The sequence below is a fragment of the Ostrinia nubilalis genome, chromosome 3 (genome assembly GCF_963855985.1).
Source record: "Ostrinia nubilalis chromosome 3, ilOstNubi1.1, whole genome shotgun sequence".
In the NCBI taxonomy this organism is placed as follows: domain Eukaryota; kingdom Metazoa; phylum Arthropoda; class Insecta; order Lepidoptera; family Crambidae; genus Ostrinia; species Ostrinia nubilalis.
In genome coordinates this window covers 17,328,132-17,348,735 of record NC_087090.1, presented here as the reverse complement: position 1 = coordinate 17,348,735, position 20,604 = coordinate 17,328,132, and the positions used below count along the sequence as shown (strand labels likewise).

At 38.2% G+C, this 20,604-nt stretch overlaps 3 protein-coding genes across 3 annotated transcripts in view; 2 read left to right on the top strand and 1 right to left on the bottom strand.

The window, feature by feature from the left end:
* Positions 1-3,805: 3,805 nt before the first annotated feature.
* On the top strand, positions 3,806-4,687 carry LOC135088378 (ragulator complex protein LAMTOR5 homolog). Its single transcript, XM_063983227.1, has 2 exons — positions 3,806-4,219; positions 4,418-4,687. Exon 1 carries the CDS (start codon positions 3,937-3,939, stop codon positions 4,207-4,209), a length of 273 nt encoding a protein of 90 aa, XP_063839297.1. The 5' UTR covers positions 3,806-3,936; the 3' UTR covers positions 4,210-4,219; positions 4,418-4,687.
* A 385-nt stretch (positions 4,688-5,072) lies between these two features.
* LOC135088084 (calcium channel flower) lies at positions 5,073-19,867 on the bottom strand. The gene is made up of 5 exons (XM_063982973.1): positions 19,782-19,867; positions 19,580-19,700; positions 16,536-16,743; positions 13,274-13,384; positions 5,073-9,822 (listed from the first exon to the last, which is right to left on the bottom strand). Exons 1-5 carry the CDS (start codon positions 19,782-19,784, stop codon positions 9,684-9,686), a joined length of 582 nt encoding a protein of 193 aa, XP_063839043.1. The 5' UTR covers positions 19,785-19,867; the 3' UTR covers positions 5,073-9,683.
* A 419-nt stretch (positions 19,868-20,286) lies between these two features.
* LOC135088193 (enhancer of mRNA-decapping protein 4) overlaps positions 20,287-20,604 on the top strand; it is a 46,125-nt gene continuing 45,807 nt past the window's right edge. The window contains exon 1 of the mRNA XM_063983083.1: positions 20,287-20,445. Coding sequence (XP_063839153.1) covers positions 20,396-20,445 — 50 coding nt within the window. The 5' untranslated portion in view covers positions 20,287-20,395. The remainder of the gene's footprint in view (positions 20,446-20,604) is intronic.

Here is a 20,604-nt window from a genome sequence, read left to right as displayed (position 1 = left end):
AACACTTACCGACAAAAGGAGATAATTTCCCGTTATTTTTGCACAGACATAATCTCATCCCTTCTAGGATTGCCAGGAATACCAGTATAGCCACTAAACAGACTGCGATCTGGAACATTTTGGCGGCTGCGCGTGCGCTGCTGGCTCGTCTCGTTGCGTGAGACTAGTTAGTTCAACTGAGGGCAACCGTGTGTGCAATGTCGAGGATCTTTAGCTCTTCGGCCGGATGGGCAAATTAGCAAGTCTCGCAAATAAATGATCTATTTACATAATCTTGTTTATCGAATAATGGTTTGTTTTTGAGAATCCAATCCAATAACTATTGAAGCAACGATTTAATGCCTTAATTACCTTCAAGCCTATAAAGCCTTCAAGCATTAAAAGTTACGAAGATGTCAGTAGCTAGACGTTTTAGTTACTTACTACAGAAGTCCAGACAGGGGACTCAATAAATACCAATAAACTTAACTATTATGTATGTAATTTTAGCCTCTTACCATTACCCGTTGTAGCTTCGTATTCTTTAGTGCTTGTTCACGTAGGCACGCGCGGGCGCGGGCGCGGGCGCGGGCGCGGGTAACGTCGCGAGCTCGTGTTCATATTGACGACCAGGCGTTCGCGCGATTGTGACGTATTGTCAGAGGTCGAATTATGGACGACGATCTTTTATTTTTAACCGAAAATTCATACCTAAAGTGGGAGATGCTAAAAATTAGAATTGGTGTGCACGAGATTAATAAAGAAAGAGAAGGGTATGGTGAATTTCATACTTTATATCGTAATTTGAGAGAACATCCTTCAAGGTTTTTTGGATATACCAGGATGAGTGTCAACTGTTTTGATTACATACTGGATTCAATAAGGAGTGATATTTCAAAAGTAGACACAAATTTTCATAAAAGTATAAAGCCCGAAGAAAGACTATTTGTAACTATAAGGTGAGTTTAAAAAAAAGATTTTCTTAGTAAGTAATTTATAATTTTCAATCAAAATCAAATTCAAACAAGGTTCCTCTTTATTATTTAATTTAATTAATATTATCGTTATCAACTAAACAACATTTCTGTTCATATGATGACTGTGTTTACTTTGCCAAATAGGAGTTCTAGCCTGAATAGCACTAATAAACTCTTCTGTATTGAACGACATGATAAAAACGTGCTATCGTTTCTAGCGACAAGATCAAACTGGTTGAACTTACCTGACGTCCAGGGTTGCCAGATATCAGCTAACTCAATTCGCCTAATTTTTCCTACCGAGTAGCCTAAATCGCCTAATATTTTTTTTTTCCTGAAGTAGCCTAATTCGCCTAACATTTTGAGGTAAGTATACAAAAATACATATCAAATCGACACATTAATGACAAACAGCTGTTTATCTCTTTCTAACTTACCCATGGTGACGTATGAAAAAAAGATAGATAATGTTTGGTCAGCCTACTCATTCTGGCAACATTTTTATGTGACGTCACTACCTGACTTGTGCCGAGTACATACAAGATTTAAGAAATCAACATGGCCGCAATATAGGCAATCAGCTGACAACTACACACACACACACACACACACAAAACCTGTCAATTCCTATATTGCGGCCATGTTGTTTTCTTAAATCGTGTATTTATATTGCGTGTTAGTGTGTGCGTAATGTATGTGTTAGCGGCAATTTGTATAATTTAGGAATTCTTTACAATCCCTAGTCAATGTGTAAAATCAATGCCTGGGGCGCGTAGGCAATGTATAAAATATTATTGTTCAATAAATACTTTACCTAGGCAGGTGTATGTAATTCCTAGGCATTGTATAGAATACCAGCTGGCCCACCGGTAATGTGTAAAGTAAACAGATTTTGATCATTATTATTTATGTACGGTTAGGGTGTAGCAAAGGGGGTGCAGGACTTAGCCGAATAACCGATTTAATATGGAGTTTGGACTTTCATGGAGTAGTAAAGGGGGTAGGGGTCATTTTAAAAAACTAACTGAATTACAAAATACTGGGTTAGGATTTATTTTTTCAAGGTAATCCCGAAGTAGCCTAAATAGCCCGATCTTATTTTCTAGGTAGCCTAAATGGCTACCGGTAGCCGTTTGCATTTTTTAGTCGCCATTTGACCCCCAGAGGTAGCCTAAATGGCGATAATTCGCCTAATCTGGCACCACTGCTGACGTCGTGAGTGAAACGCGCGCGCCGCCGCTAGTTTGACATGAACACACACAAACATCTTCACGCGTTGAAATTACCGCGAGCGCTCCGCGCGCGCCAGTCGCTAGCTTGCCCGCTAGTTAGACCGCACGTGCGTTTCGTACGTGAACACTTGGAATCACTACATATGTTTGATATTTCGTCACCGCGCCCGCGCCCGCGCCCGCGAGTCAACGTGTGCAAGCACTTAGAACTAGCGCGAAGGTCACATGTTTTCCGCGTTTACTGTTTGCGTATGTTTGTAAATTAAATGAACTTTTTATGTGTGATCTTATCAGTCAATAGCCGCTTACGCCCGTATTCACAAACATTACAATGAGGTCTCACAGTGCGCGTGGACGCACAGGGTGACACATGAACCAATCACAGAGCTCTATTCAACGCTGTGCGTTCAATTTGCTGTTTCACTTAAGCAAACATCGTTTGTGAATACAGGTGTTAGATGTCCTGCTACATAATCTTGTTAATATAAATAGTATGATATTAAGGAAAGCTAACATTTCAACTACTTATAGCCTGACCAGGAACATAAAAACCCTCGCCATGTTGCGGAAAACTAATGGTACTAATTTCTTTTAATGGCAACAGTAACTGAAAACTTCATTGTCATGTCACCTTGCATGTCAGTCTATTGCTGTCAAAGTGTAAACAAACTTTATTTTAAATGTGCGCAATTGATTTTGTGAATTAAATTGCTAAAATCTTTTCATAGTCGTGAAAGAAAAGTGGTTCACAATGTGTTAAAGTATTTGTCGAAGAGAAATACTAAGGGTTCGGACAATATTTTCATTGAATAATTTTTCCGACAAGGGTGTCAAATTGACTGACATGTTTATCGTATAGTACAGTCCACTATGAAAATTAGCTGTGGTTTGTTTCAACTACCTATTTTAAAGTTTTTTGTCACTTTCTAAGTGTTGAATTTTATGGAATTGGGAAAGAAGTACCGAGTTTGAAGCGTTCATGAGCAGACATTGCAGTTGAATATTCAAGTTCTGAATTTGATTATTGATGAATAATAAAATAAATCCTACTAGCTCGATTGATGTTTTCATTTAATTTATTTAAACCAGGTTACCTATAATAATATTTTTTCGTTAATTCATGAAAATATCAAATTAGCCCGTAATCCTGAATCCTGATACATAAAGTTAGCCTATTAATTTAACACAGGTACGACTGTACTCAGTGTTGCACTATCAAATGCAATTGACGCGCCTCTATGCCAGGGTTTTTATGTTCCTGGTCAGGCTATACATATAGTTCCAAAATACTGGACTGTCCTGTCGATGACATTGACAGTGGGGCGCCACCGTCAATACCGGATCGCTGGTTCAGATTTTTGCCATGTTGGAAACCATATAGTTGAACGATGGTAGCGCCCCCCTGTCATTGAGTTTGGCGGGACAGTTCAGCGTGGGTCATCTATACCTACTGCTCTTCTCGTTTTCAAGAATATGGTTATGGTCATGGGACTGAGGACATACAAAGCAAAAAATAACCGTTAATACATACCGTTATCACGTAATTTTTGAACGAAATGTACACTGCTCAAGTGACAGCTGTCAACTGTCAATGCTGTCAGCTGTCACTGTAAAAAAAGTAATCTTGTTGATTTAATGGGTGGCTTTGTTTTTTAATTACAATACCAATTTCTTGTTATTTACTGCGTTTCTTAAAACGTCTGCGAGATTCCTTTTGTTAAATAAAGTGACGTAGTACGACAGCAGCCATGGAAAAAGACCTCGACAAAGTGATAGAGGAGATAATGTCCACGCCAAACGTGAACGGCTGCTTGGTGGCGGATCACCAGGGCCTGTGCTTGGCGGCGAAGGGCACGGCGCACGTGGACTCCGCGGGCGTCATCGTGGCCATCTCGGAGCAGGCCTGCAAGATCCAGCCCAACCTCAAGCCGCCCACCGTCTGCCTCGAGACTGACAAGAAGCAATGCTTAATCCAGAGGCACGGGACGATCACAGGCGCTATCTTTAAACAGAAAGCCTAGTAAATGCTCGGTTAGTAGTAAAAAATCATTCTAATATTCCTATAAAAAATATATTTACAAATGCAATACCATAATCCTATGTAATTTCCAGTAAATTTTTCTTCTTATATTTTTCTGTGACTGACTGAAATAAAATTACTTCAGTAGAAAGATTTATTTATGGTACCTCCTCCTATTCACATATTTATTATTTCTCTTCTATTTTCAGGTAAAAGCCTAATTTGACCACAAGATGTGATGAAGACTGATGAAAAAACTTCTAGGCCCTCTCCTCATTATTTTATATTGTTTTTAAATTAAAAAGCTTCTTAAAAAGTTTCTCAAACAATATTGACTTGTATCATATTTTAATTTGGATATAGCTACTTGACACCATACATCTTGCTTGATTGTAATCTCTAGCTTATGTTATGTATAGTCTAAAGTTTATTTTAAGTTTAAATGTAAATAAAGAAAAACATTTTATTGATACATAAAATTGTCTTTTTAACTTTATTATTCACAATGGTCTATACTTGATGGGTTGTCTAGCAGTAAAAACTCATAATTTTTGCAACCCTACCATTGCTTCGGGGCAATAAATGGGCCAGTGCTGAGCAGAAACAGCGCAAGAAACTGAAAAAACTCGGTCACTATTATTACTAGTAGGCCAGAAATCATTGAATTATATTAGCAGAAGGATTATTGTTTGTAAAAATATAAATAATATCCTTTTATTAGAGTGAATCACTATTATTATAAATTGGTTTGGATTTTAGTCAAATTAATAAGTTTGCATACTATTATTTAGAAGACTAGGGAAGGGAGGAAACTCAAACTAAGGTAATGGGATTAAAATATCCCAAGTTAAAAATGAAAGTCAATTCAATATACACACATTTATTACAGATATGCCTTCCTAACAGTAACATTAACTTGACGAAACAACTGCAACTGCTTACACTATACAACTATGTTTACATTTGATATTATTTACTAACAATTCACTAGTTCCATACTTTATCAAAATTATCATAGAAATCTACAGAATGTGGTCAGTTTAATTAAAAAAATAGCTCCAAAATGTGAAATAACAAATTTAAAAATGTATAACAGCCACAAATTCTACAGTTGTTCTAATGTTACGCAGTCATTGAGGCCCTTGGTTTGACTCGTTAAAGGTATATTAATTAAGATCATGCGTGTACATTCATGTAGTTGTAGCAAAAATAACCTTAGTACTAAAAATAATAATAATTTTATGGATAATAATTGCGTTTATATACAACCCCGAAATAAATTACATTATTTTGCTTAAAATGTATAATAATAAATGAGGCAATAATAATAGACAAAATAAGGTGAAAATAGCTCACAATTTAAAATTATTATTGGCATAGGTAAAGCGACGGATTTACTGAATGGAAGATACAGATAATAAGAAGATAACTATAAAAGAAATAAATTACTAAAAATTTACTAATGCCTACTTCAACCAATGGAAAAGTGGGAGCATAGATGGTTAAATAATAGGGCTTATAATGGCAACACTAAACGCATAAATACCATTCACAAAAATATTGGTGTGTGAGCAAAACTTTTTAAACCTACGAAAACATTACCTAAGACTAGGGTCTTGCTTAACCACATAATACTCGTGGCGCGGCGAGGCGCCCGCATCATCTATAATATTTTACAAAAATATCTTGCAATTACAGTAACAGTGATATTTTAATACTTAGCGTCTGAAACAGTTTTCTATTAAGTTTATGTGTTAGTTATTATTCATTATAATTTCGTATCATGCTCTTATGTAATCGGAGACGTAATAGCCTTTTTGCCACATTGGAGACATTGACTTGCACGCCATTGTTTTCAATTTGATAATAAGACCGTGGTACATCTTACTGCAGTGCCACAATAAACATCCGACTTGGCAAAATGAGTGCCCCGACCAACATACCAGCCTCTAAACAGTGGTGTGGTAGTGGATGCTGTAAGATAATTTACTAATGGTCTTTCTACAATATCATATCAATCTAATAAGTGCTCACCGTGTGTATTAATACAAGTCAACTGTCTATTCGTACATCAAAGCTACTATCTACCATCATAGCGACAACACATTACGCATCCGACAAAACCTGGCAGTACAATAACTGGTTACTTTAGCATCTCCTATCCCTCAACTTTGTCTTTAACATTACATTTGATTAATATAATTTAGTGACCCTCGCTAGTAATCCTAATGAAATATAGCTATTAAGTATTAAATAGTTCATGTAACAAATTGACATTGTTGTAAAAATGTTTACAATACGAAATGAAAATCAGTCACTACAGGATCTAGTCTAACTGCAACGCTAAATCTAATAACATGCAAGCTACAGTATAGTGCGACATGGCTCATGGTAATTAACAGGTTTAATAAGGATTGTTAACAGTCAATTGTTTGGCAATAATTATTATTCACACGTAGTAATAAGATACCATCCGTTCATCTATGGTTCGTCGTAGCATTGAGCCATGTTGCATAGACACAGGTATAATAAAAATAGATTAAAAATAATGAGACCCATCTACAGTGCAATTTGGAATGCATAGTTTAAAAAGTCTTATCACGAGGAGGGCTGGCTCACTCTCGTTGAAAGCAGTTCTAGACTGATTACGGACACCGAGAATTCATATGAAATAATTATTTCGTGAAGCCAAAATTGTTTTTGAACATCTAAACAACTTAAACGTACGTGAATTCCTGTATTTTAGAAGGTTCATTTTGCTATAGTAAAAAAATGTGGCAACCAAGACCAACTAATAATTTATATTATGAACACACTTGTTTCTCACGAAACGTATTATAATTGGGAGTAAATGTGTATATTTACACTATGAGTAAAGTTTAACAATTTAGAAAGAAACACCTTACATCAATGTCAAGTAATATTTAGCTAACTAATACATCGACTTAGTTTAACGTATATCTTATTACGAATATACTGTCAAATTGTCAAGGTCGAAATAGTATATAAATCACGTGCGCGATACATGTATAGAACAAAATTCATATTTAAATATAATTTCTGTCAATCACTGGAAATATAAATATCAACTGACGTAGTCGCGTCAGTTTATTAAGCCATAAGAGTAACTTATTTACAGCCCTCTTAGTATTATGTTAAAAATAATGCACATATTTAGCTGCTTCATTAAAAAAACCTCCCCTCGAAGACTTGATTACAAAAAATATTATTTTATTCAAAAAGTTATATGGAATAATGGAATAATCAATCAAACCATCTCACAGGAACAATACAATAATAATAAATTCAATAAAATTATTTTTAATTTATCCTTCTACAGCTTTATTAACCTTTCAATTAAATTTAAAATTTGCTTACCGTTCAATCTCATTTATAATATGTAAGTATAATCCAAGCAATAATAATGAATAATATAAGGTTGCCCTTTAAAAATCTTCAACCTGGTCTACAACTAATTTATGGTAACAAACATCTGACATATCATAGGCAATAATGATTTTCAATTGAAATAAATGTGATTTCTATGTACAATAACATCTAATGATATCGTGTCAATATGCAATAATATGGAACAATGTTTCAAGACAACCAAAAACTTAGTTATTTTGGCAATATTATTGAATGGAGGACTCCGGTACGTTGGCAATGTGTTCTAAATATCAAGCCCATAAGGTTCAAAGTTGGTCATTCACAATAGCTGCTCAAACGTTATAACGAAAAGTATTATGCAAACACGAACTGTAACGAAGTCCGAAGACATGATCTAAAAGTGTTCTAAAAAAGGTCTTTAAGCGGGCGAATTGCCTCATCCAGGAAGAACCTACCTCGTATAAAATGGAGTAAAATAGCGACGACTATGTAAAGTGTAACGGCGCGATATACTGTCGATCTGATAAAGTTTAACCTTGGATGCCTTGGCGTTCGCTGGAGATCAATGGGGGAGGCCTCTGCTTGTTCATAAACTAATGTCACAGCTCCATCTGCGCGTTGACGCGTTTCTAGCCTCTTAGGAGAGACCTAAATCAGTTTTATCTGATTCCGAACCGCGTTACAACTAAGATGGAGCTGCCACATATGACGATGTTTTCTCGACCTGGCGGGTACAGGGGACTCCGCACAACAATATCCGTATTTTGGCTTTTACCTTCATCCCAAGGGAGCGCTTGGGATGAAGGAATGGCAGATATAGCCAAAATTCATGCACAATGTCAAACCGGTAAAAAGACAAACACGCATATTATTACAAATCCAAAAAACGTCAAGAGCGCAAAATGTCAGAAAAACTTTTAAGATTAATTAGAGCCAGAAAATTCGTTAATAAATTAGAAAGGGACAATTTAAAGGATTAATTAGTCGATAATAACTACATTTTGCGATGTTAACGTTTTGAACATTATGCTTTATCTTTCGCGGCGATGCTTACCATCGAGCAAATAAGTTTTTACAATAGGGATGATGACACCAACATAATTCCAAAATCATATCATTACGTTCCTCAAGTTAGTTTTGAATTCTTCGTCAAATATAGTTTCGATGCGTCCCATCGATACTTTCATACTAATTCTATAAAAAAATATCATTGATGTCATCATACTTAAACCGGTTACTGACATCGTGCGTATAGCCTTGTATCCACTTCAGCTTGCTCAGGCGAATGAGCGGCTCATTTGGCCGAGGCGCTCAAGTGGAGACGCCTGAGCCAAGCCCGAGCCTGAATGCTAAGAATTAATGGCTCGGCCAAATCAGCCGCTCATTTATTTGAGCATGCTCATGTGGAAACAAACAGGCTTGATTTCCTTCTAAGTTGACGTCAGGGACCGACGTTGGCGGCGGGTATCATCACATATGAACACAGAAAATTCCCGCACTGCGAATACCAAACAATCATGTTTTGGCTATACGCGCATAATCCGTACGGGAGAGTGGTCAGTGGCGCACTGAGCGCGCTCCTGTTGTTCAGTAACGCATCAATCAGTCCGCTCAGTCGACCGACGTACGCGCGAATAATTATCTGCCACTGCCGACAGTGCGGTGCTTCATAGAACTAGTGTATATTCGTAAGCTCGACGTATGTCAGGAACCGACGTCAACTTAAGAGGAAATTAAGGCTTAAAGCTAAGAACTCATCGCGCGATTTTCACCCGCGCCCGTGGCGGTTGCGAGCTTCTGTAGAATTAAGGTTCTTTTGTAAAAACTAATGCACAACTCACGACGCGGTTTTCGCCCACGCACTCTGCGATCGATCGGCGGGCGACCATTTTATACCAGTGACTTAGCGAGACGCAATTTTTACCTGCGCCGTGTGTTCATAGCCTAACAGCGCAAATAACCGTTCCCGTGAGTTTTGAAATAACGCCGCGGGCGCGGGTGAAAATCGCGCCGTGATTTCTTAGCCTAAGGCGAGTATACGGATGAGTAGTGCGGAGCGGGCGCCTCGCGGGCTGTAGGGCTCCGTCAGTGTCGCTCGGGGGCTCCGGTGAAGCTGACGGGCAGCTCGTTGGCCACGAGCTTGGCGCGCGGCGCGGTGGTGGTGGGCCCCGCCATGCCCGCTTCCAGCGTCGCCGCCGACGTCCGCATCTCGTCTATGGAAGCTCTGCGGGGACAATTATAACAGATTAGAGGCTGTTTTTGCTTATCAGCAGGCCTGGGATGCGCGCCACGATGAAATCTTATCGATGCATTTTATACTTACCCTTTAGGCTGGTCTTAGTGGCACGCGGACCGTCCGGTGCGGACCCGCTTCGCACGGCCAATCTGTATGAACTTCTAGTGAGCGTTTTAGAGTAATGCGGTCCGGAGGAACCGCTCCGCTCCCTAGCAGTTCATACAGATCGGCTGTGCAGAGCGATCCGCACTGACAGTCCGCGTGACACTAAAACCAGCCTTAGGGCTGATATTTCAAGCGTCAGATAACTTTTGAAGAATAAGTTTGGCACATTGAAAGTTTCAGTATAGGATGTCGAAATGACAAGTTTATTCTTCAGTTGAAAGATATCTGTATATTGAAAAATTAGACGATAAGACATTGGTCGTCTAAAATCGATATGATACCACCATAAGATGTTATCGTGGCGAGATCTTAGCCCGGCAGATCCAATGATTGCGGACATAACACAAGGATATTAGCTTCTACTTTAGCTTATCACATCACATCTAATGTAGGTAATGCAATAAAAACGTGAAAGACTCTTGAATAAAAAAAGTAAAAGAAAAAGCAACTTAAGATAAGTTGAACCTGTACGTTTAACAGCTACACATTAAAATTAAAACAGTTCAATCACAATACGAGTACTTAAATAGCTTAAAAATAAAAGAAAGAAACATTTCACATAGTTCCGCAAATAATGTGATGTGTAAAAAGCGCTAAACGTAGTCATTCGAACCGAATCTATGAGGGTGCGCAAATAAAAATAGGTGCCTCGTTCGTGTCGATGCAAAATAGAGCGTGAAAAAAATTATTCACGAAGCCGAATCTAAAACAAAGCTATAAAAAGTGATCCTCCGAGCCAGACAAATCTACCACAAACTTGCTAGTTGAAACTAAGTGAAGCGCTCCACGTGTGCGATCGCCATAAAGGTGATCCTTCGAGCCGGATCTAAGAGTTCGTGAACCAAAGTGTACTAGTGCATGCAAGCGAGCGTAGTTGCCTATAGTTGCCAATACGTCGTGATCCTCCATCAGCGTGACCTTGTGGTCGGGCGCCTGAAGCGGTACGCTTGGCCAAAAGCGTGGTCCTTCGAACCGGATCAAAAGCTACGTGAACGAAACGTGTTCTAGTGCATGCAAGCGAGCGTAGTTGCCTTTAGTTGGGGCGCCAGACGTCGGGGTCTTCCATGAGCATGACTTTGTGGTCAGGCGCCTGATGCGGCGCGCCTGGCTAAAAGCGTGGTCCTTCGAGCTGGATCTAATAGTACGTGAAAGACCTAAGTGCCAAAAGCGTGGTCCTTCGAGCCGAATAAAAAGCTACGTTAACGAAACGTGTCTAGTGGATGCAAGCGAGCGTAGTTGCCTTTAGTTGCCATACTTCGTGATCCTCCATCAGCGTGACCTTGTGGTCGGGCGCCTGCAGAGCGGTGCGACCGGCTAAAAGCGTGGTCCTTCGAGCCGGATCAAAAACTACGTGAACGAAACGTGTTCTAGTCATCTAGTGCATGCAAGCGAGCGTAGTTGCCTTTAGTTGGGGCGCCAGACGTCGGGATCCTCCATCAGCGTGACCTTGTGGTCGGGCGCGGGATGCGGCGCGCCGGGCGGCGTGGTTGCGCCCGCCGCCATCGCGGCCATGTCGTCTCGCGAGCCCCTGTCGCCCCACACCGTTACAAGCGCACAGACAACCGCCTAACCCGATAGTTTGGACCGTCGTTTCTCAATCTGGGCGTCGCTTGAATAGTCATTCTATTTCAGTGGTTCCCAAACTTATTTAGTCTACTGCCCACTTTGAGAATAAATTACTTTTTAGCGCCCCCCATTTTTGTAGTCAAGAGTCGAGCTCAGTCGATGTCTAAGAGTCCTCCTAGTAGATGACGCCTCCCAAGTCTCTACACAACGTCCCGATTTTTTTTCTGGGTCTCTTACCGCCCCCCTTTAAGCCTGCAGCACCCACAAGGGGGCGTTATCGCCCACTTTGGGAAAGACTGTTCTATTTGAATGTGCTGATAGACAACGCCACTCTTGTAGTGGAGTTTTGGGCTGACATTGTGTAGGTTTGTTGTCGACACGATAAGAAGAAGAAAAATGAGCAATTATTTTTAATTGTTGTAGTAATATTATGTAATGTAGCCAGCAAGAAGGAATAATTTTAAATATCATTGGTTACATACTTACATATTATTTTTAAAGGAGTCGACGGGACAATAAATATTGAGAAACGACGGTATAGAGTTAGATTAGTAGCAAAACCTTCTATCTACAAATTAGTGTATTATTCAGTCTTTAATTTATTTAAATATTAATCACATTTAAATATTAATCAATCACACACACCTAAGTAAGAATTTATGGTAAACTTTCTTATCAGTTTATTAGAGTTACAGGCGTCTAGTTTCTTCACATCCTATATTTATTTACTTAACCTTATACCAAGGCAACGAAAACAACGTGGTTTTCTAATATTTTGTTAAAAACAACGCTAACTTCGTTACGCAACTGACGTTATTGAAAACATTATTTTTTAGTTTCTCTAATATACCAATAAACACGGTTTTCCTTTATTTACGTTATTAAGAATGTATGAAATAAATTCTATTACTCCATACATAAAGATCTTTCATCAAGTTACTCTTAAGAAGTATAATTAAAAGTTTCTATCACTAGGTTAGTTACAACAAGTTATATCACTCACACAAAGTCATGTTAATTCAAATCACCAATTTAAATACGCACATCGAAAACAGAGCGAAGAATTTGCATATTATCTTGGACGCACGTCTACTGCAGACACATTTGCTATCGTTTTTATACTTGAGAGTTGGCACCACTGGCGATTGACATGATCCTACTTTACAGTGGCGCCATCCTGCTGAGTACAAAATAATGCGAAAGTCCTCCTACCGTCAGCGGTCACCAGTTGGCGCCACTGTCTTCGCCACTAGCAAATGAGTGACAGTCAATCAAAAATATTTTATTCAATTTTGATTACTATAGTCTGGTCTGTGAGCACGTAGAATTTTGTCCAATGACCCCAAGCTACCCATCCTTATCGCTCGCGCGTAATTATGTTGCTATCGCGCTCGCACACCCACTGCGGGTGCCAGTCGCACAGTCGCGATAGCAATATGGACTCGCGAGCGATTAGGATGGGTAGCTAGGGGTCATTGGACAAAATTCTACGTGCTCACGGACCGGGCTTTAGTGGCACTTATAAACGTCAAAATACAGTAAAAAAGGGTAGCCCTTAAGGGGCACTGTGATGTTACTCTACAGTGGCGCCAACTCGTTAGCGCTAAAACGATGCCCTCATTGAAGTCAATCATCGCTATACAACGGCATCTATCCTATAACACCAGCCGTACCGATTGTTCTCGTGGAAGTATGAAATAGATCTTACTTTCTGCCGAGCGCCATCATCCCATAGACAATGCCCGTGGCGAAGATCAGCCCGCTTCCCAGCCACGTGCTCAAGCTTGTGGTCGCCAGGAAGAACGGAGGCAGCGCCAGGCTGGAACAAGCATTGAAGTTTTAAACAAACGACCAACAGAAATGCATGAAAGGTGCCGTTTTTAAAACATTTGGTGTAGTCCAACGATTTTGAAACGTCAAGTGGCAAAAAACAAAAACTAACAACCCAGAATTGATAGTAGCCCCCTCCTGTAAATGTCATAATTACATATATGGTTGTCTAACGCGACAAAAATAGGAACTTATAATCCATTATTGATAGTAGAGTCGTCCTGACAATGTTATAGCTGGGACGGTTCAGTGTCGGAAATCTTAACCTTATGTGAAGTACCATAATCGCGCAAGCATTTTCAATATTTAGTTGCAAAGAAACATCAGCGAGACTTCAGATTTTCATGCCCTTTCACGTCATAAATAGGTTGTTTTTGATAGAGGCGATAGAACCGTGGAAAATGTCAACTTCGGTGTGAACAAAATTACAGCCCCACGCTATGCGATATTGTGGTGAATGCTGGCCGAGATTGGTTTTGCATAGAGGATTATCGAAAGTTTTCCGATTCAGTAGGCGGCTACTTGGGCGTGGGACGGAGAGTGACGAGGGTGCAAGAAGACTCCAAAGATCCACGAAGCAGCTTGCAGGCAAAATTTCTGGCTGGGTCTGAAATTCTTAACGTAGTATTCTGGTACATGTGTATTTATCAAGTTATTAACCTGTTTCCGTTAACGCTCACATTTAATAAAGATAAAGAAATTATGACATCACAAAACTCGTTCTAGAAGTGGGACGTATTAATTGGTCATTTTTTGACGAAACGACTTTGGTTTGCTTGACGAGTTTATATCTAACTTCACTAGTTTATATAAGGTATACAATCACCTCAATAACTGCATCTATAAGTATAGAATTTAATTCTTTTTATTCACCGCAAAAAGTAAAACAAATATGAAAATAATAAAGGGACTGCACAATCAATCTAATCTTCCAGAGCGATCCAGCTCTAGATGATGTAGTTGCTTTAATTGAAACGAATTACAGGAATAATTGAAACGCAGCATTAATTGGATGTGTGCATATTGGATTAGCGAGGATACACGCGTGGCACTAACAAGGATCGCTGATAAGGCCCGTAGTAACAAACGATGCTTGCTTGCATACTATGAAGCTTATAAATAAGATTATAAGGTATCAATCTCTCACAGGCATGAATAAATCAAACGCATGATCAGTCTTTTACCCTGAAGTTCAATGCAATGCAATCAATATATGCATACACTTGCACTGTTTAGATAAATTGTCTTTAGGTATTCGTATCTTAATTACATACAAGCAAATGGAAGAAAAAGATAAATAATGTCATTCTAAGTAAGTGTCAAGTCTAATGACCATTAGCTAACTTACACCTTGAATTGGTACATCTTATGGCTGGTAAGTATTTTCCTTATTCCTGAATAATAAGCATAATTTATGACTTAATAAATTCGCAAATCATCAACGAAGTCAATGAATCTTGTGAAGTTCATGGTCGAGTGACGTCTCGCAATACGGGGCATATAGTTTGTAAACACGGTGAGTCAATCCGATTAACAGTTCCGTGGCGCCGTTACGTTTAGGTGCCATTATGGGTCAGATAACGAATTAATTACACTTCATTATCTCGCTTTGTTCTTGCACTAGCAATAAAAAATATTATCATAACAATTTTTACGTTTTCTTGACGCTCTCTCATTGTTAAAGCGGCGATACACACGCAAGTAAAACGGAAAAGTATCTTATATGCTTGTTAGCGATATATGTGGACAGTTGGACAGACTTCTATTATGCAATTTACATCCTATATTTCCAACAAAAAAACAAGAAAATCGGTTATCTTTTTAGATCTACTCGCTTGCTAAATACGGGAATGCCATTTAGCATATACCGACAGTTGGTGACACATCTGAGAAACTGGTATGCAAATGTACAAGTTATTGGCATGTGTATTGCCGCCTTTAAGTGGGCATGAAAGAAGCTCATTCACGTCGCGTTAATTTTAAATGGCGCATCCGATTCCACTGTCGCGCAGGCGGAGACTTCGTTATGTTCGTTATGCAAGGTATCGACCATAACCGACTCTGTTCTATTTCCAATCTAGGTTACATTCAAGTGAAAATAAGCTAATTAAGCCTGAATAATAGATGGGTCAGTATTCATGGGACGAGACAATACAATGCTTTATTCTTAGTTCATGGTTTAAAGTCAGAGTGAAGTATCATGTTGTGGTTTTGTTTTGATTTGCTAGACTATTGCCTGCCATCAAATGAAGATAGCCAGATTATTACTTACTACACATTATACAAAATAAGCAAGGAAAAACTAAAGGTACAATTCAAATCCCTTAAGGAACAAATATTAGCTTAGGACGAAGAGATTATCTACTACGTAATTAAGTCAAACCGTTATCTAATCAAACGCGATTATACTAGATTTACCTACGAGTAGTTTGAAGAATGTGTGTGAATTTGTTTACTCTAGCAAGTTGTAAGAGCACCATAATATGATACAGGTTCATGTTCCTGGAACTGACCACGGTCGGTGTAACTAGATCGAAAGTTAGCGTAATTTTTGCACAGTAAAGTTATAATCACCCATAAGGTGGACTGACGACTTCATAAAGGTAGCAGAAGGGCGCTGGATCCAGGCCGCTACCAATCGGTCTTTGTAGAAATCATTGGGGGAGGCCTATGGCCTGTCATACATGGACAGCTTGAAGCAATTAGTAACGACAGCTTCAAGCTGCGGCTGCATAGCAAAGTACAGAAGCAGTTGCTACTGCTCGAGCGGTTCCGTGTATGTGTGTACGTAGTATACTTTTGTTTGCTATGCATTCGCAGCTTGAAGCTGTCGGATACTAGCTGCTTCAAGCTGTCCGTGTATGGCGGGTGTTCAGCAGTGGACATCCATAGCTAAAAGTCTGATTGAGGATGAGCATTTTAAAATGTACACAGGGCCACACTGTTAACTATCCATCTCCGTTTTTGCTCTCGCTCTAATCAAATGGTGATTCTTTGCCATAGAACGAGATGACATGACTGGCAATGGGCAGTTAACACTGTTGCCGATAGTACACTAGAACTGTTTTGATGTAACATTATTTTACGAAATAAAGACATTTTGAAATTGATGATGAAACAGAATGATAAGGCTGGCTCACCCGATGTACAGCGCGGCCTTGTTCCAGTACGGGCGCGACTCAAGCTTGTCAGAGAGCACCTGCACGTAGTCGATGAAGAAGCAGCAGCATGGCGCCTCGCACACCATCACCAGGAAGCCGGACAGCATCTGCCACACGCCCGCCACCACGCTCGACACGTCGAATAGGAAGATGCCGGTGCAGTTTAGAAGGCCGAACAGCATGCAGACTGTGGACGATAACACGCTTTAATTATAATTTACACCCCTCTTCTTTAGGCTCGGTTTTCACCAAGGCGGAGCGGAGAAGAGCGGTGGCGAAGCGAGAGAAGTGAGCTGTGCGTAGCTGTCAGCTGTCAGTCTATTGCTGACATTGCTGTCTAATATGAAAGATATTATGCGCATATGCGCACCGCTCTCAAATTCTATAGAAAACTAGCTGACCCGGCGAACTTTGTTCCGCCTTAATGGCAATAAATAAGCAGGATCCATTTTATTGGTTACTCAAAACACTTCTGTGCTCCGCTCCGCTGTGGTGAAAACCGGGCCTTAGAGCGGTTTTGCACTGCGTCCGACACGAATCCGTGAAACTACGGTCCGGAGTAGTCGTAGAACATCCGAAGTATGCCATGCCATGTTAAGGTTACAGGATTTGGATATGTAACTACTATCCCTAGAATATAAAGACTATAGACCATAAGTTCCCAACGGGGGAGGTACCGCGTACCGTAGTTAAGCGCTTTTCTAGTAAGCGGCACTGCGGCAGCGGGTCTAAAGGAAAATAGGAGGCGTTAAGACAAAAAAACATTTTTACATATACGTCTGCAATGTTTATGCCGTAAATTCTAGTATGAACAAAAATAAGCATGTCTGAAAAGTTGTGGTCTGCGCTTATTTTATGCGATATCATTAAATTCGCAAAAGAACGATAGCATATCCCATTGGGTAAGCTGAGAGACAATGGCAGGGCACGTAGTATTAAGAACCGACGACCGATACGAAAGAAATCTTATTGTATGAAGACCACGCCTCACACGCGTGGCAGTCAAGAGTAGGGTCGGTTAACAGCTTGATGGACGAATGACCTGATAGAACTTGGAATGTGTGGACAGAGGTGTCCATGAACTATTAGTGTTGATTAATTGAGAAATTAATGGTGATAAGATTTTAAATAACTGTATTATTCTAGAATAGTTCATTGAAAATAAACGATAGCCAGCTATTTATCAAAAGCAATAAAATTTATACAGTCATTTAAAGTACATCACGGAACATAAATCTTCACAAACCTATAAAAAAATTTTTTTAGTAGCCAAGATTACACTGTTTTATTTTTTGCAATTCGCAATAAAAAGATTAGAATAACAATAGTAACTAACAAAGTTACAAAAGAAAACCTTGCACACGGACAAATATAAATAAAACTGTCTACTTCTTTAGAATTTTTTGTGTCATTTATACAACTTTTTTTTTGTCTTAATGCTTGAATGATAAACTAATCATGGCATTAAACCAACTTACAGTTGTTGTGGAATTTGTAAATTAAGATGTTATTTTAGAGAAGTAGACATTTGTGTAGGCTGTACATTTAGGACATTATTTTGTTACATCTTTAATAGAGTATTGGCTTAAAACTTGCTGCATATCAACAATAATGCCACTAAAAGTAAAATCAGCCCAGTACAGTAAAATTATCATTAATAATAAATGTAATGTTTCAAATGGCTTTTTCCAACGGTTTTTACAATTGAAAGTAATGCATAGTGAAACATTTAAATTAGCAATGGTAATTTAAGTAGTTCCTCTTTGTTATTCAACAATCCTATAATCAGACCCATGATATCATAGATTTCTTTTTTAAATATTAGAATGAATTAATTAATATAAATCAGTGATTCAAGTAGTACTTTACTACTTAGGAAGGATGAAAAACCATTATTATTCAGCACAATAAGTGGTTTCCACTTTAATTACCTGTAGTGTTTCCCCAACCAAGATTACAAATAAACATAACCACTTTAAATATGATATTGGAATGATGCTCATTTTTATATTATTAAAAACTAAAATGGTAATTGCAAGAACTTAAACTATAATTTTTAAAACACCTTTAGATTATTTAGCAGTAAAGTTCTAAAATAATGCAACCAACATTACAAGAAATAATAATAAAATTAATACTTCACTTTTTATGTGTTCAATGTGATTGATATTTTAGACATTGCCTAAACATTGTGTGACTTGTGTGTATTAAAAAAAAAACAAAGCAAATCAATGTCAAAAAGTAAGGGATCGGATGTTTGTATAGCACATAATAATTATTTATTTTCATATCAATGTAATCCTCATGTACTCTGATAACAGTGTATGAATTCAAAAGTTGTGTCCTTTGGAGATAAGAGATCTTGTTTACTTTGTATTTCATTCATGATGTGTCTCAGAACATTGTTATCTAAGGAATAGACTAAATATAATTAGTATTAGGATTAGTAATGAAAATTAATGCTAAGAGTGTAAAATAAGATTTAAAGAGACAAAAAATAAGAATATAATGTTTCTATATTTTTGGCTTGACAATTTAGTCTGGGAACAGAGCTATTATCCACTTTATTTCTAGTCTGAATAGACTGTACTGAGTTTTGATTCTCAGGTGGGTGGGAGTCATGTAAATTGATGATGAAGATCATGGTCTATGAACTCCAAGATCAAGATTATAGCAACCAATAGTAATGGTTATTAGAACAACAAAAACCAATGCTATAAAAGGTTGTAATAGTTTTTTTAGTAACTATCAGATGCTTCCTGACTTGTAATGAATTATTACATTTAATCCAAAGGTCATTGTTCTGCTACTGCAGCGCTGTTACAAGAATAAACACTATGGAAAAAGTATTTATAGTAAATTGAACAAAAGAAATAGGAATGAAATTTAAACTGTAAGCTTTTTACCTAAAATAGAGGGTCAAGGATCTAGAGCTCGAAAACAAAACATATGTTACTACAAAGATTCATGAAGTGTAATACGAAAAAGTTATAGGTCATTTAAAATGTACAAAAACTACTTACTGAAACTGCCAAATATCCCCAGGCCTCGTCCACCGTAGCGCATCCACCATGGAACGTCATCTTTCTGGGCATTCTCGGCACCTGGCCGAGACATAAGCATACCAATCTTGTCCGCGAACGACTGCAAAAATTACAACACATCACAATTTGCGAAAACTGTACATAAAAAGGCAAGAATTAACTAATTTTATTTTAAATTTACCATTTTCAAGAAAATCAATTCACTGCCTTGTCTTGTCTCTTGACACCTGTCAAATGTCAAATTAAAAAACTGATTACCAAGCAGCAAGTCTGGTTCCATTTACAACTTTATTTTATTACAAGTATTATCAACTCCTTGTTTTAAACTAGAAAGGCGCTCATATTAATCGAGTAGTGGCATTAATTAATTAACGGTAATCATTTTACCTAAATGCTAACTTGGTTTTTATTTTTCCTTAATGAACTTCGAGCGCTTCGATTCTTGTTAATTTTTTGTAGGCGAGAACATACCTGATTAAATGCGTTTCGTTTAAGAAATTTATTAAGCACTTATTTTAGAATATGATTTTTGAAACCAGTGATTATAAATTTATTCTATGATCAAATACACAGCAATGACTTGTTTTGAATGAAAACTGTAAAATTATAATTTTTAATTACATATCAGTAATGTAAGAGTAAAAATCAGTCTTAGTCATAAAAATAACTAAACGCATTCTTATGTCGGTCGGCTTCTGAGGGAACGTTTTGCATTATTTTTGCTGAAGTTAAAATTTTTCTGTCGTACTTTCAGTAGTTGCAAAATTCATGAGGAATTTACAAGACTAGGAAATTATGCAACCAGCGACAATGCTTCCGAAACTTACGGAAACCACCCAAACCATGTAAGTGATATAATTTTGTTTTGTGAAATTTTCGGTTTTTACCCTTCCTAGTTCAATAAATATATTTTAGGGTATTATAATCATGATGTAACACTGTGCTCCTCACGTATGGGAGTAATTGAATGTAATTACAAAGTTTTATAACCTGTTGCTAATCGC